The sequence below is a fragment of the Larus michahellis genome, chromosome 1 (assembly GCF_964199755.1).
Source record: "Larus michahellis chromosome 1, bLarMic1.1, whole genome shotgun sequence".
NCBI classification, from domain to species: domain Eukaryota; kingdom Metazoa; phylum Chordata; class Aves; order Charadriiformes; family Laridae; genus Larus; species Larus michahellis.
Window position 1 is genome coordinate 53,065,098 of NC_133896.1, and position 14,807 is coordinate 53,079,904.

The 14,807-nt window shown below is 41.4% G+C and overlaps 2 protein-coding genes and 1 long non-coding RNA gene across 4 annotated transcripts in view; 1 reads left to right on the forward strand and 2 right to left on the reverse strand.

Moving 5' to 3' along the window:
- Nucleotides 1–106: 106 nt before the first annotated feature.
- Nucleotides 107–6,109, reverse strand: ARL1 (ARF like GTPase 1). 2 transcript variants are annotated; one of them, XM_074576014.1, is made up of 6 exons: nt 5,676–6,104; nt 4,017–4,154; nt 2,579–2,660; nt 1,491–1,602; nt 676–854; nt 107–486 (listed from the first exon to the last, which is right to left on the reverse strand). In XM_074576014.1, the coding sequence occupies exons 1-6, from the start codon at nt 5,677–5,679 to the stop codon at nt 456–458; spliced, it is 546 nt and encodes a 181-aa protein (XP_074432115.1). In that variant the 5' UTR covers nt 5,680–6,104; the 3' UTR covers nt 107–455. The 2 variants fall into 2 exon arrangements, with proteins under 2 accessions (XP_074432115.1, XP_074432106.1); XM_074576005.1 differs by lacking the exon at nt 2,579–2,660 and having other exon boundaries at nt 5,676–6,109.
- On the forward strand, nt 6,089–8,901 carry LOC141739205 (uncharacterized). The gene is made up of 3 exons (XR_012585611.1): nt 6,089–6,401; nt 6,789–7,594; nt 8,279–8,901. It is a non-coding gene; the product is annotated as an uncharacterized LOC141739205 (long non-coding RNA).
- Nucleotides 7,108–14,807, reverse strand: part of NUP205 (nucleoporin 205) — a 54,343-nt gene continuing 46,643 nt past the window's right edge. Inside the window, exons 36-43 of the mRNA XM_074575991.1 lie at nt 14,207–14,283; nt 12,540–12,668; nt 11,853–11,979; nt 10,937–11,103; nt 10,412–10,535; nt 9,409–9,537; nt 8,696–8,769; nt 7,108–7,470 (exon numbers count right to left, since the gene is read on the reverse strand). Coding sequence (XP_074432092.1) covers nt 7,318–7,470; nt 8,696–8,769; nt 9,409–9,537; nt 10,412–10,535; nt 10,937–11,103; nt 11,853–11,979; nt 12,540–12,668; nt 14,207–14,283 — 980 coding nt within the window. The 3' untranslated portion in view covers nt 7,108–7,317. The remainder of the gene's footprint in view (nt 7,471–8,695; nt 8,770–9,408; nt 9,538–10,411; nt 10,536–10,936; nt 11,104–11,852; nt 11,980–12,539; nt 12,669–14,206; nt 14,284–14,807) is intronic.

The window sequence follows — 14,807 nt, forward strand, 5'->3', positions numbered from 1 at the left end:
AAACCTCTTTAAATGTTCAGCTGTGTGGCTGTTGTAAACCGGCAGCACTTGGACTTGTTTCTGTAAGCAAGCAGCCTCCAGCCAGCAACACACCGATGAGTACAGCTGACAGTTCCAGATTTTATTAGTGTTTTAATTACACGACTATAGTAGCCACTCAAACTTAAAACCACCACCGGAGGGGGGGACAACACCAAAAAAACCCTTTGCCAGCCAGTAAGACTTTCATACAAATTAACATAAGTACATCCTTCAAACAGAAAGAAAGAAGTGGAATATCGTAATGTACACGGACATTGACTTGGTTCAGTTTAACAATTCAAGAGAGGCATCCACGTTACAGGACTCGAACTCAAATCTGTCCTATTTACAAGCATTTGTGGCCTGGAAATACTTGACTGCAGAAGAGGGATGTTGGATGGAGCCGAAACGTCTTTGCAGTGGTCAGCTGTGTATCACTGCCTGCTCTTCAACGCCTCCACCAACCTAGGAAAAAGGTTCAAGTCAGTTTACTGAAAAGTCATTTCAATTCCGTTGCGACGCTTTCAGAAGAAAGCTGCTCTTTCTTCTAACATGGACTCTTTGTCTATTATGCCAGACTTTCCACAGATCCAGTCTTCAAAACGCTAAAAGCTCTTTTTCTAATGAAGCTAGCGTAATTAGAGTGTTACTCACCATTCCATTGCTTCATCAAGCCCGGTGCCTTTAGTTGCAGAGGTTTTGAATATCTGCCACTTTCGGTCCTTCAAAGCTGGTAAGCCAAGTGCATTTGCCATTTCTGTGGGAGTCATGGCCTGTTCCATGTCCTGCTTATTTGCAAACACCACCAAAATGGCTTTCTTCAATTCTTCTTCCTAAAATAAAGGGAAATTGTGCAAGTTGTTGCAGAGACTTCCACTGAATTTATTTAAGCAGTAAACCCATAGAATGAAAAGAAACTTCAGCAACTCTCATAATTTTCAGTTTGCTGATATTTAGTCTTTAGAAAGAATGGTATTTACTTTCAATTCCAGTTGCTCCCAGTATATCACCACAGGGGAACAATTTCAAACGTGGCAGGTTATGTCTTTTACATTATGAAACAAGCTGGTACTTGGATTTAACAAGACATATTGAAAAGCTTGCAGGAATTTTGGGACAAAAAAAAAAAAAGACATTTTGCTCAACTCATCTTCTTAATTGTATTACCCTGTTCTACATGTGTTCTTCAGCTTCAAAACATAGTAGGATACTAATTACTGTTCATCCTTCAGCTCCTGATTTTGCCACTACTGAATTACTGAGCAGCTCAACAGATAAATTTTCATGTGACCAAAAGGCCACATGTAACTAACTTACCGCAGAGACAATGCTGCAGAAAACTGCGGAACTGTAAAGCATCTGCATCCTATTTAGTGCTCTTCAGTCAGAAATTTCACATTTGCTCCAAAAAAGGTCTTAATTTCTCAATTTCTGTTCTACTGATACAATCATCATCCTTGTTTTCTTACCTCTAGCATAGCAACGAGCTCTGATTTTGAAGTGCCAATTCGATCGCGGTCACAGCTGTCCACCACGTAAATGACCGCATCTGTATTTGAATAGTAACACCGCCAATATGGCCTGCAGAAGAAAGATAAGTTCCAGTCATATAATTTGCACTTTTTTGCAGTGCTTTTTAGCCAGATAACGAAAAGCAGATTAGCCAGAGGAAGTTAAAACTGTCTCTGGGGTGAAAGGCCCCAGGAAGCAAGTAGAAGATATCTTTAAGAGGCTACAAAAAGGAACAAACAGTACAAATACTCTCAATAGCAGAAAAAAAAAAAAAAAGAGCGGAACAGGGACAGGACAGAAGTGCTGGGGACAGATTTATTTGGGAATCGGCCTGCAGGACACCAGGTCCACAACAGAGGGACAGGGAAGCAAAGAAAGTTTAAACACACAAGGTTCTGCCAAAAATAATCATTATAGTCACCAAAGAAGGATAAACAGGGAGACCTTAAATAACTAATTCATTCGGGCAAGTAATTAAGAGGGATCAAAACAAACCACATTTTTCCGAATTATCTTACTGAAACTAAAAAGGGAAGGAACCTGCACCTTACTTAGTAATTGCGCTGCACCTTACTACCTACCATTCAAAATGGAATCACAAAAAGATCATACAGCGATATTGAAGAGATCACTTCAATCAGGCATATAATGACTCACTACAAAACTTGTAAAGCTCGCTAAAAAAAAAAAAAATTACTGTCTATACCTAAATTCAACTTCCTAACTTTGTATGCATAAGAACATTTGAATATCTTTGGGGGTTTACAGTACTTACTTCCCTCTTTCTCAGAGTACTACACAATTGCCTACTACACAAGTAAACTCGTTTTTCAAAGCAAAACTGTATAAAAGTGAAAACATGTGCTTGTTTCTTTCCAGTGTTTTACTAACCGAATTCTGTCAGATGAAAGCGCTCTCCTGACAATGGGCTGTTTTTAAAACTTGTAAGAACTGATTTTCAGAAGTGCCAACTATGAGAATTCCAAGAACTTAGCACTTCATAGAGAAATTTAATTATATCTTTTGATTTTAAGAGATCTATTACCTTATGCTTGTCTGTCCTCCCAAGTCCCAAACTTGAAATTTCAGATTCTTGTATGTCACTGTCTCAACATTGAAGCCAATGGCTGAAACAAAGTTAAACAATCTCACTGTTGGTGATTTTTCTTTATTTTTCTGAAGAACATTACAGCACTTGGTTTAAAATTTTCAGGTCTGAAAATTCTCAGTAGCTACATAATGAAGTTCATGCCCTTTGTGAAGTTACACCCAGCAAGCATTTACGGCTCATAATAATGCGGTAATTTTTTTCTCTGAACGATAAAACCATATTGTAAACTTATGGTAGAGATTTGTAACAAATGCTAAGGTTGTTAAAAATTAACAGAAGCGTGCCTGAAATCACCAAAAGAAACAGAGCAAGGGTTAAAGGAATGGCCTGTTTTGATAACCAAGTACACGACCGACAGCAATAAAACACTGAGGAATGTGTCCTTTGTGTCAACACCAGATCTGCGCGCTCGCAAGACCACAGCAGAACCAACTTCTCAGCAGAAGACTTGACACTGTGGTACCTGGAAGACGGTGACATCACACATGTCATTTCGTTTCCTGCCAGCCCAGAGAAACAGGACACGGGAGTGAATGATGGATGCAGACTGCCTAAAATTTATGAAGGCTGAAATAAGCAAAAACTGAGGGCAAAAGGATTATGGCACAGTAAACTGCTGGCCAAAGTCAGTTTATCGTGGCCATTCAGGAGGAACCCAAGAGACAACGACGGTGACTCAAAAGCCAAGCGTCTCGTGCCCTTCACGTTACAAAGAGCAATCCAAGCCAGACCACTTTGGCACACACATCTGGGTGTTTGTAACAGGTGGATATGGCTGCATGAGTACTGAGACAACTGGTGAAATCTGTTACATTTTTTTAAATAAGCATCATCTCCTTCCATGAGATCTCACAGTGAGTTTTGTTACACTTTCTACATAAACCATTATAATTTCTTCTTCTCTGTGTTAAATAGAAGTGTTTATACAACAAACTGAAGAACCTTGTCAAAAAAAAAGACATTAAATAGGTATGATTCACTGACACCATCCTATGTAAAATTTTTTTGGTACAATAATAATGATCTCTAGAACACGTTACAGCTATATTTGGAGACAAAACACTTATACAGTCAACAGTTAACCATTTCCTGAACATTTACCTATCAAGAAAAGCCTATAAAATCATGGTGACAATCTTAAGGTCAAATACTTTTTACATTCAGCAGGGCAGCACAGAAATATTCCTTTATGTAGTATTTCTACAGCACACTATAATACTGTTACACAAGAAAGTTCTTAAATACAACAGTGCAAGGCTCCCACAAAGTCCTTTTTTTTATGAAGGCAGTATGTAATGAGTTCAGCTGACAAGGCTTACGTGTTAGGGCTATAGGCAAATCAGCTGTTTTCACTAAGGGACTGATCACTTACTCGGAATGGTGGTAACAACTTCTCCAACTTGTAGCCTGTAGAGAATGGTTGTTTTTCCTGCTCCGTCCAGTCCCAGGATGAGAATCCTCATCTCCCGTGTTCCAAACAAACTGGAAAAGATGGTGGAGAAAAAGCCCCCTACGGAACGCAGAACAGGAAGACGTTTCAGACTCAGCGAGCAATAACGGAGGACATGGAGAGGGCAGACAGACTGACCTCATTTCTTACTGAGCAGCAATATGTTTCTTTTCGCCAATTGTCAACCAGACACCTGTGTGCTGAACCACATCATGTTTTCCTGGTTTTATGCTGCTATTTTATGGTATCTTAACCAAGCAAAATCACGTTGCAGCAGCAGCCTCAAGCTTCCTCCTTGTGGTTAGGATTTTTTTTCCCTTTTCTCTCATTTGCCAAAAATCTTAGACAACTTCTTTTTCGTTTGTATCCGACTCTATCTTTTCAATGCAAGAGACTATACAAGCATACACTGAAGCATTAAAGAATTCTTTCTGATGTTTATGGTCTCCCAAAGGACCATCCACTTCTTTTTTCTTTAAGTATAAGGAATTCAAACTGATAACAGGTTGCTTTACTTCTTCTAAGCCCATCCCACCCCAGAAGCCCTGCACACTACAGACCTGGAAAACAAAGAGAAGGTGTAAGGGACCATCTGTTGCCAGTTTGCATAGTGCTGCGCGAGGCACTGTTTACTGTGAGACAAGCAAATAACCTTAACAGAACCGAGCTGCAAAAGGTATTTCAGTAACTCATGTTGCCCAGAGAAGTTGTGGATGCCCCGTCCCCGGAACTGTTCAAGGCCAGGCTGGATGGGGCTTTGAGCAGCCTGGTCTAGTGGAAGGTGTCCCTGCCCATGGCAGAGGGGTTGGAACTAGATGATCTTTAAGGTCCCTTCCAATCCAAACCATTCGATGAGTCTATGGACTCTGCTTATGGCCAAACACCTCTCGTCCCCTCTTTTTATATTACGGTATGCTTTTCCCACACCAAAAGTGCTCAAATACCATCTGTAATAGGACAGACGTAGGTTAATCACTTAACCCCTAGATTCAGGGCCTCTTTCTATTCCCTCTGCTTTATCTACTATTCTACAAAACCTCTTTTCGTAATTAATTCCTTATTAGCAACCCATTACACAATTGAATCACAGCTTAATTTAGACAAGTCTCAGGAGTACAAAGCCATTATGATCTCCGACCAAAGGCAGGCTCCTGCCGCGCTTGCTCACACCATTCGCCATCGCACAGGAACAACGAGCCGCTGGAAACGCTGCCTTCAACCGCCGCACCCGCAACCCCCCCAGGCGGCCCGCACCGCCGCCGGGCACCGGGCCGGCCGGGCCCGCTCCGCCTTTCGAGCCCCGGCTGAAGGCAGGCGGGCACCAACCGCTCCCTCCTGCAACCGCACCAGGCCCGGCCCGGCGCTCAGCGCCCCGCCGCCGGCGGGAGGCAACCCTCTCCCCTCACCCTGCCTCGTTCCACTCCGATCCGGCCCGGCCGCCTGCCCCGCGGGTCCCCCCGCTGCCGCCTTCCCCCTCTCGTCTCCACAGGCCGCCGGGGGCGGCAGCCCCTGGCGCCGGGGCCCGTAGCCGCCTCCCGCCAGCCCCGGCCGCCTCCCCCGGCTCTGCCGCCCGCTCCTCACCCATGTCGAGCCTCTACGCCACGCCGCGCCGCGGGCACCCGCTCCCGTCCCGCCCCAACTCCGCTGCGCCGGCCCTGCCGCCGCCGAGGCTCCACGTCGAAAGCGGAGAGTAAAGGAGGCGCTTCCTCCCTCCCCGCCCCCGCTCCCGCTCCCTCAGCGGCATCCGCCGTTTCGACACGCGAGGCGAAGGGAAGGGCTGAGCGGGGGGGGGAGGGGGTTCCCTCGCCCTCCCCGCGCGGATACACCCGGGCGGGCGAGGAGAAACGGAGGGAATGAGTTAAATTAAAAAAAAAAAAAATCATAAAAAAACGAGCCGGCGCGAAAACGTGACGAATCTGCGGCGGCGGAAGCGCGAGGCTGAGGGGAGGGAGGGGCGGGGCGGAGCGGGGCACGGAGCGTCAGCGGGTGAAGTCACGGCGGAAACACGTCACCGCCCTCCCGCGCCGCTGCCGCCCGTCAGCCGAGCGGTGCTTTCCTAAGGCGCGGTGAATGCCCGTGCGGCGGCAGAAGGGCGAGGTGACGGCCTGGTACGCAACGAGGGGCTCTGCACGTCCCTTCCTGGCTCTCACTGAGGTGGCGGAGGAACAGGCGGCAGCCCGGCGAGAGCCAACAGGGTCCCAACTGCGAAAACCATTAACACCTATCGCTAATAAGCGCCGTCTGACAGCTGGGCTGTCATCACCCCTGCGCAACAGATGATGTAATTCACATAACTGGCTTGTGCAGGTGAATAAGTACGAAATTGCAAAAAAATCTCAGGGGAGACAGAATTTACAAGGCAGACATGGGGCTTTAAGATCAGACTAATAAAAGAGAAACACAACAGAGCTCATGGCCATAACGAGGGGTTACAGTATTGTCTGGGGTTTTTTGGCGGTATATGTTTTTTAAGAGACAAGGAGATAAGAGTATCTCTTATGAGAACAATCTGTAACTCCAGAACCAACCTAGCCCTCAGGCACGTTGGCTTCCTCCTCCTGTGTTTTATACTGCTTTATGCTCCTCTTCCAGCAAGAGCAGCACAGAAGACTTTACTGCCCCAAGCCATAAGAACCGAACCTAGGGCAGTCAACCTTCCATGACTTTCCCCATATTTTTTTTCTCCTTATCTAGACTTGGCCGAAGAGAAAGCTTGTGCTTCTATAGGCTGGAGAAGAGGGAGCAGAAACAAGCGCTTCCCAGAGCAAAATCATCACCTTTCCTAGAGAATCCACACCAGAGGGAGCACAGTCTGCAAGTGCGAAAACTTGAAGCCCCTGTTTTCATTAAACTTGTGCACGAAGCAAGAACAGCATAAATAGACACAGATGATGTAGTTTTCTCTGAAAGCATCCATAAATGTAATACCATCACAGCTGCAGAACTTCCTTAGTTTCCTTTATGTCCTCCCACTGGAATTCTTTCTTGCTTGAAATTTTACGTTAATCATAACTCAGTTAAAAACAATCCTTTATTTTTTGTGTCAAGTTGGGAGCAGTTGGAAAGAATACACAAAACTGATCCACAGGGATAAGAAAACAAAAAAGTAACAAAATATTTTTGACGTTATTTAGAAAATGTATGATGTATAAAATCCAATGATCCAGAAGACCTGCCCTGTAGTACATCGCTTCAAGGGGCAAGCAACGCGTATCACAGTCTTTTAGGTCCTTGATATCCTTAGGAGACCACGGATGCGTCTGACAAGAGCTTGAATAAAGGTGTATCGTGACCGAACCTTAGAATATAACCCTTCAATGTCCAGAAGCTTCTTCTGCAGAGATTCACCAAAACTGTTCGTGGCTTCAGTCTGAAGCTGAGAAACAGAGATTTGTTGGAGTCATCAATACAAAATCGTCTCTTTCTGGAACGTCTGCTTACCTATCATCAACTACCTGTCAACCCTTTACCGTGATTTATTCTCTAAACCACTTTCAAAAGTATGTTTTTTGTGACTCCCCTAAATAAGTACTATTTGCATTCTTCCCTTATGTTTTTCTCTAAATTATATAACGGATAGCCTTTCTATAGAAGTTTTTGGGTGACTCGGAGCATTTACAGATTATCCAAATATTACCACTTTATAACCTCTCCAAGTTTTAGGAATTAAATTCCTGTTTTAGGAACTAAACGGTCTTATCAGCTTCTTCAGTTTAGTCATACAAACACTTCTTCCAATTAAAGTTTTCCTGGTCCTTTAAGGACTGTTCACAAGTTAAAGAGTCTATGTGCATAGACAACATTTTTTCATTAATACATATGTAAACAACCCCTGAAAAAAAATAATTACATTCTAAGTATTTTAGGAAGATGTTACTGTATATTTTACTGTTGAACAAATGAAATAGAAGACAGATGCCTCATCACAAAAAACACACACACAACCATTCTTATAATTCTAGATCTTATAAAGGTGGTTTTTAAGCACAGGGTTTTTTTTCTGCCCATAAATGAAACGTCAGTGGGATTTGTTAATAAATGTAATTTTTTTTTTCTGCCACCTCAGCAACAAATGTACACAAACAATTAAATCACTATATAAGCAGAAATCACTTCTTTGCTAGTATTCACATTTTACGGTCTCCTCAGTTTCTGTTATCCTTTTCTATCTCATTTCTCCACAGCCTGGCTCCAACTGACCTCTAGCAAACAGCTACAGGACCACAGAAAATCGGAAATCCTGATACCACAAGTCTTTCAAGGATAAGTGATGTTTTCAGAAAGCTATTATTAAAAATACATACCGTTTGACTGGTTTACAAAAGAAAAAGAATGATTTTTTATTTTTTAAGTCTACCTCATTTTTCATTTAACTCTGTATATTAAGCCTTGAAAATACGTGTGCAGCAGCACAACTGCTACCTGCTTCATAATGCTTTTAAAAAAATGTTGCAACGTTTCATTAATCCGAAATTAAGTTCCATCCTGTTGGTATCACCCACAGGTTGTTTAGAGGTGGGAAAACTACAGTCAGACTGCTCTCAATAGCTGTTTGGTAATCAAGCGTGTTCTGTATTTTTCAGGAGACTGTGAGATCTCACCTGTTCTATATCATGCTGGCTCACTCGATTCAGTCCAATACTGAAATCCAAGTTGGGGTCGGAACCAAAGGAATCTGGTGATAGAAAATGAGACACTAAAATTATGTTGGCTGCTCAACACTATCTTCTCCACATCAAGTTATAAAATGCGTATAAAAAGCAGTGTTTCAAATTGGTCAATAAACTCGTGCATTAGAAATGACACTAATTTTTTGACTTAACATATTTTCTCCAAATCATTAAAGTAAGAGCCATAAATAACATAACACTTTAAGCGAAAAGCTCCTCCCCAGATCACTTCTCCCTTTCTGACTTCCTTCCATTTCTAATGTGTTGGGTTCTTTTTTAAAACCAAAATTCAAACAAACTTAAAGTCTTCTGGTGAATCAATGGTGCCTACAATTCTGAAAATACATTCAAAATCACCAGTCTTCATTTTAGTTCCTAATTTCATCTTAGATCATTAAATTACTTAAGCCCAGTACCCACTGGGCCATCTCCCAGTACAAACTGGATCCCCCTGCTCCCTCCCAGTATAAACTGGATCTTTTGGCCTTCTCTCAGTACAAACTGAGCCCTGTCCCGGTACAAACTGGATTCCCTGGCCTCACCTCAGTACAGACTGGCCTGCGTCCCAGTACAAACTGCAGATCAATTTTAAAGTTAACCATCAGAAGTTATTCAAAGGCACTTTGATGTTTGAGAAATTTTACCTTGCAGCCTTCCTTTCTTAAATGAAGACCTGGAGGACAGCAGCGGGTCTTGGGAGTCAGCAGGTGTGCAATGCAGTAGATAGTGTTCCAGATGACGCCAAAGAATGAAGAGACACGTTTCTATAATATCTGTAGACACATGTAAGTGAAGGAGTCTAATTTTGTTGTCTTTGGATTGTACATTTACTACATGAGCATATTTACACACTTTGAAGCAGCTGAAGATGTTAGCTCAACCATCTGCCACCTCCTCCAGCAGAAGCTTCTCACCCCCCACTGCTATGGGCTGGTAATGGATCGCTTGCACTCTCCTTACCTGCTTCAGTGCAGTGCTGGCTACTCACCCTGGAGAGGCTTTAAACCAACACACTGCACCAGAGCAGAGTACGAGCGCTCATGCGACTTGTAATGATAGCTCAGTTGCAGAGACAGTGAATTAAAGCCGAGGTTATAAAGCCGTGGATGGCAGTACCACCTTAAGTTACAACAGGTAAGTCTGCAAGAGCACATCTTTCCCAAAGTGGGTTTCAGAGGAAAATTCTGATCCACTACAGACAATTATTTTGTGTGCGACTAGATATTTCCATAGAATTACTGGTGTTTATGAGACTAGGTTTATGCAAGATTGACTGTAAGACTGGGAACTCCAGTTGGTCTGATAGGCACCTCAAAATTATTTTTCAAAATATTTCTTCCACCACACTGGTACATATGTGAATGTTTAGTGGGTCTGGATACTGCGTTAAAGAGCTGGGCTGTAATAACTCCTCCATTATAATGTTGCAGAAAGTCTTAGCAGGGTCTGCACGATGGGAATTACTTGAAAATATTCACATTCTGACAATATCAGAACAATACCCTCTTACTAATTTAATTTTCATATTTCCTTTTTGCAAGAAGTGTTGTCCAAACTGGTCAGAAACCTAGGTAAAAAGAACCTGTTCCTATTTCTCCACTTTCCTGGAGCATCACCTTGAGGGTAATTTCCATTTTAGAAGGATACAAGAACAGAGGGAAAGCAGCTTGGCTCGGTTGTTTATTAGCTTCACCAGGCGTCGCCTTGCCAAAAGGTATTTTTGGGAAGTGGAGATTTTGTCAACCCCAGCTGGCATAACGGACTGACACAGCTGTGATAAAAGGAGGAAAACCAAGAAGATTATAGCAAATCACAGAGCATCAAAAGAAATAAGCAAATGAAATTAGTTATCAATATTTAGAACTTCCTTGTCAAATACTATCTCTTTGAAACTGTGCTTTCTATTTTGAATTTGCATAACCTTGCTGACCAAAAAAAAAAAAATGGAGAAATTAAATGTATCCCCAGAAAATTCTAACTTTTACGAAGTTAAGCCAAATATTTTCCCGAAATTTTAGCCACTCATTCTATGGACCCCTTCCATCAACAGTAGAAAGGAACAGGGACAAGAACTGTAACTTTTTACTTCTCTAAGATACTATGGAGTCTCTGTTAATAGCTATGCCTAAGTTACAAACAATACAGAGACTACAGAGTCAGAAGAACTATCACCTCTTTTATTTCATCTGGTGGGAGTTGCTCCACATTTTGCAGTTTGTTAACGCTCTGACGATGGCTATCATAGTAACTGAAGAAATCACTAGTGCTCTGTTTCAGCAGGTAGACGATAATGCCCAAGCCAGGCAAGTGCCAGTATGGGACCACCGGTGCTTGTGTATCTAGAAAAGATGATGAACAAGTTATAATAAATTTAAAAAAAAAAATCAAAAAAAAAAATCAAGAAATCAGTAAGATATGGTCTCTGTCAATAAAGTAGTGAAAGACATGAAAGCACTGGCAACTTTATATTTTATACTTCTGTGTCAGAGGTAATAGAAATGAAAGTCTAGGCAAAAAGTTCTGTGGCTGCAGTACTAGAAAGCAGTCAGCATAGTACAGTACTGAGTGTAACATGTGAAATGTAACTAGACCAGAAGACTTATTTAAATATCTTAACCACTCAGCCGCATAATAGCACACTGTAAACTCTTGCCATGTGGCCTAATGAAGAGGTCCAGTCAGCATCAAAACACATCTTACATGTCATAAATGACATCCTAGTTTCACAGAATGTAAGCCAGCACAGATGCTGAAAAAAAAATAAAGCCTCACCTTTCTCCTGCCTTGTGCTATTTATTTACATACACATTGTTTTACTGATATATGTGTTTCTGAGGCTGCCACAGGAAGTGAATTCAAAAGGATTTTTTGGTCATGTTTGTTTTAACTTGGATTAGTTTCCTGATTTGGTTTAGTGCAAGGCTGTGCAAGCACGTGTTCCAGAATTAGAAAATGGGCAGCTACAATACTGGCATAAAGTGACTTAAAGTGTATGTGAATAAAAGTGTATCAGTCTGGTTCATTATTTTCTACTATCCCAAATGTCACACCATTCAGTCTCATAAAACAGCAAGCCAAAAAATCTCACCCTGACGAGTCCCATCTCGGTTGGTTGATTCTGACAGGCTAGGAGTAAACAGACAAACAGCGTGCTGAAAACTGGGGGCGCTTTGCAACATAAGTGACTCACAGTATTCCATCACATTTGCACAGATCTGCCAAAAAAAAAAAAAAAAAAAGACAGCTTGTCAGTTACAATATCTACAGGCTTTGGAGCATTAAATTTTGAATGGATAAATGTCAATAAACAACATGTTTTGATTTCTCTCTCTTCTCACCAGAACGTGATGGTTCTCTTATTCTGATCAGTTACAGTCTCTCTTCTATTTCAAGTCTAGGACTTGCACCCTTGCCTCTTTCCCAAACCTGCTAGTTAAAATTTCTGGTCAATTTTAAGTCCCCTTTGGCTCTAATTTAAGTGTTAACCATTGCCCTCTATTCCCAGCCTTCACTTTGAAAATTTCTGATCAATTTAAGGCTTCAAAGCTCACAGAGTCTGTACCCAACACAGTAATGGTGGCTAATGCAAGTTTAAGTAACCAAAGTTTCAAGGTTTACTTTAAATAGAAATAAAATGTGAGATCCTACACCAAACAAAAAACAGCATAGAGCATTGCCACTAGCATATGAAAATATGACAACTAAACAGATCTGCACAGCAGGTAAGATGTCACAATTTGAGAGTGAAGGTTCTAGCAGCTTCCTGTGTCCTTACCTGTTGCATGGCCAACTCAATTTCATCCCTCTTGTTCACTCTGTCTCCCTCTGCGTTATCATCTTGCAGTTTAAACTGACGTAGTCTGTCTGAGCCACCAAACCGACTTAGAAGTCCTAAGCACTGGCGCTGCCAGAAGAAATTAACATTTTAATTAATATCGCAACAAATTGAGTGCATAATTCTTTTCACTTAAGTGATACATATCCCTTAAAACACAACAGCAAGAGAGCAATGCAGATAAAACTTTTAGCACTTCGTAAACAAAATTTAAGTTTTTTAAAACACGATGTTTAAACTCACTCTTAATTAACTTAAGAAAAACAACGGTACCCTAAAACAGTTCCTTCAGAAATGAAGGCCATTCGAAAGTGCACAACTTTGTGCACTTTCAGACTCTCTTCCAGACTATTTATTATACTGGCGGGCATCAATGACAGCTGAGGTTTCCCCACTCCCACTTAAAACACCTTTACCTATATAGACAAACTAACAAAATCTGGATATGAAGATATTAAGCTCCACAGAAGTAGGGTGCAAAAACCAATTCAATAGTTTCATAAAAAGAAGTAACAATCAATACATTTGGTTTTACTTTACATGTGGCTGTTAAGATCACCAAAGTGCCTCAGACTGTAAGTCAGTTTTGTGTGGAACAGCAAAAACAGGTATCAAAGATTTTTTTGGTAATTACTTTTGGGTAAGAGTAAACACTTAAATCCTTTTATCCTTGATGAAAATAAGAGGACAAACTAGAGAGAAAAGTTACAATAACAGATGACTGATTCACACAGTTTTATTCAGAACAGCTCATTTTTCAAATTAGCAAATTAAAACTCCTTATAACAAAAAATAAAATCTTCGTGCTTTCCCATGGGAATTTCTTGATGACACGATGCAGCAGACTCCCAAGTACCCCAGCATTACAGCAATCATTTATAGCTTGCTACTTTGCTTCAGGCTGGTCAGCCTAATAGTTACTATCAAAGTGTCTGGTGAACACATCCTTCTCTTTCAGTCAGAAGTATTTGATAGAGCAGCCCTTCCTACAGATAGTTTTCAATAAAATGTTTCTTTGTGAAAGTCTTTGCTCGCATGAACCATAAAGCTTCAAAAACATTGCTGGATGCTGAATGCTGAGCTGTAAAAAGGGCTGCAGTGATAGCTTTTGAGCAAGGCTTACTCTACCTTGACTTTCATTCTGGTTTCTACGTCAGGGTTATTTTTAAAAGGGGTGGAAAGAAATAAAACACTAGTATGTTGATACTCCAAATTGTTGAGCTGGAGACATGCTTGTGGCAAAAGTGGTAACAGAGTATTTCTGCATTACTTCATATGCTTTGGCGTTGACCTCAAATTCTTCTTCTCCTCCACAGAAGGTAAACCCTAAACCAGGGAGGGAAACGAAGTCCCTGATACAACTCTTACGTTACCCAGTGTTATCTTTTCTACTTGGCTAGGGAGGAGGAAAAAAAAAAAACATGCCAAAAAAACCAAAGCACCAAAAAACCACACACCACACAAACCACCACCCCCAAAAAGAAACACCTCAAACCACCACACATTCTCTTTAAGGGTGGAAAACATCCCTTTCATAACTGCTGCTAGTCAGAGTAAAAAAAAAAAAAAAAAAAACAGGAAGAAACTTGAATATACAACTTTATTACCTGAAATCGGCCTATATGTCCTTGTAGCTCCATCTGCGTCCCTTCATTAACGTCCAAGTCCAGCTCACTTAGCACTCCTGATAAAAGATACAACCATTAAATTAATTGTTTGGGTTGTTGGGTTTTTTTCAAAAGAAAACAGATGTATACAGTATATACGTTTAGATACCAGCACTGATCAGAAAAATTTCAGCCAAACATATGACTTACATTTCGCACATTGTTTGAGGAAAACATTCAGATATTAATGCAGCTACTAGGAGATGCATAAGAGCACACAGCTTACTGTTCTACTAAGTCATTAAAAGGCAGGGGGAGGAAGGGAGGTTACCAAGAAAATTGCAGCTGTTGTGCAAAGCTCAGTATACTGTAAGCAAAGACACATTTGGGCTCAACCTACAGCTCTGCGCTCCTTTCTGTTGTAGTCAGACATCTCTTTTGAACAAAGAAAGCCATTAAATCAAAATAGAAGTTATTTTCAAAAGGTAAGCAAGTCTTCTAGCATGCAGAAGAAATCCCTGTTTCCATCACAGTAATTATTAGTCCTCTGTGAAGATAAGTCACCTAAGAGAATTGTCAGTGTGCCAATTCACAGCATTTC

Excerpts from the sequence above, each read along its gene's own strand:
- ARL1 (XM_074576005.1), bottom strand. The coding sequence starts at position 5,977 with ATGATTTTTTTTTTTTTTAATTTAACTCATTCCCTCCGTTTCTCCTCG. Across the intron at positions 4,155-5,675 it reads GGCGTAGAGGCTCGACATGG|GGGGCTTTTTCTCCACCATC; the intron begins GTGAGGAGCGGG and ends TGCGTTCCGTAG. Across the intron at positions 1,603-4,016 it reads AGTTGTTACCACCATTCCGA|GCCATATTGGCGGTGTTACT; the intron begins GTAAGTGATCAG and ends TTTCTTCTGCAG.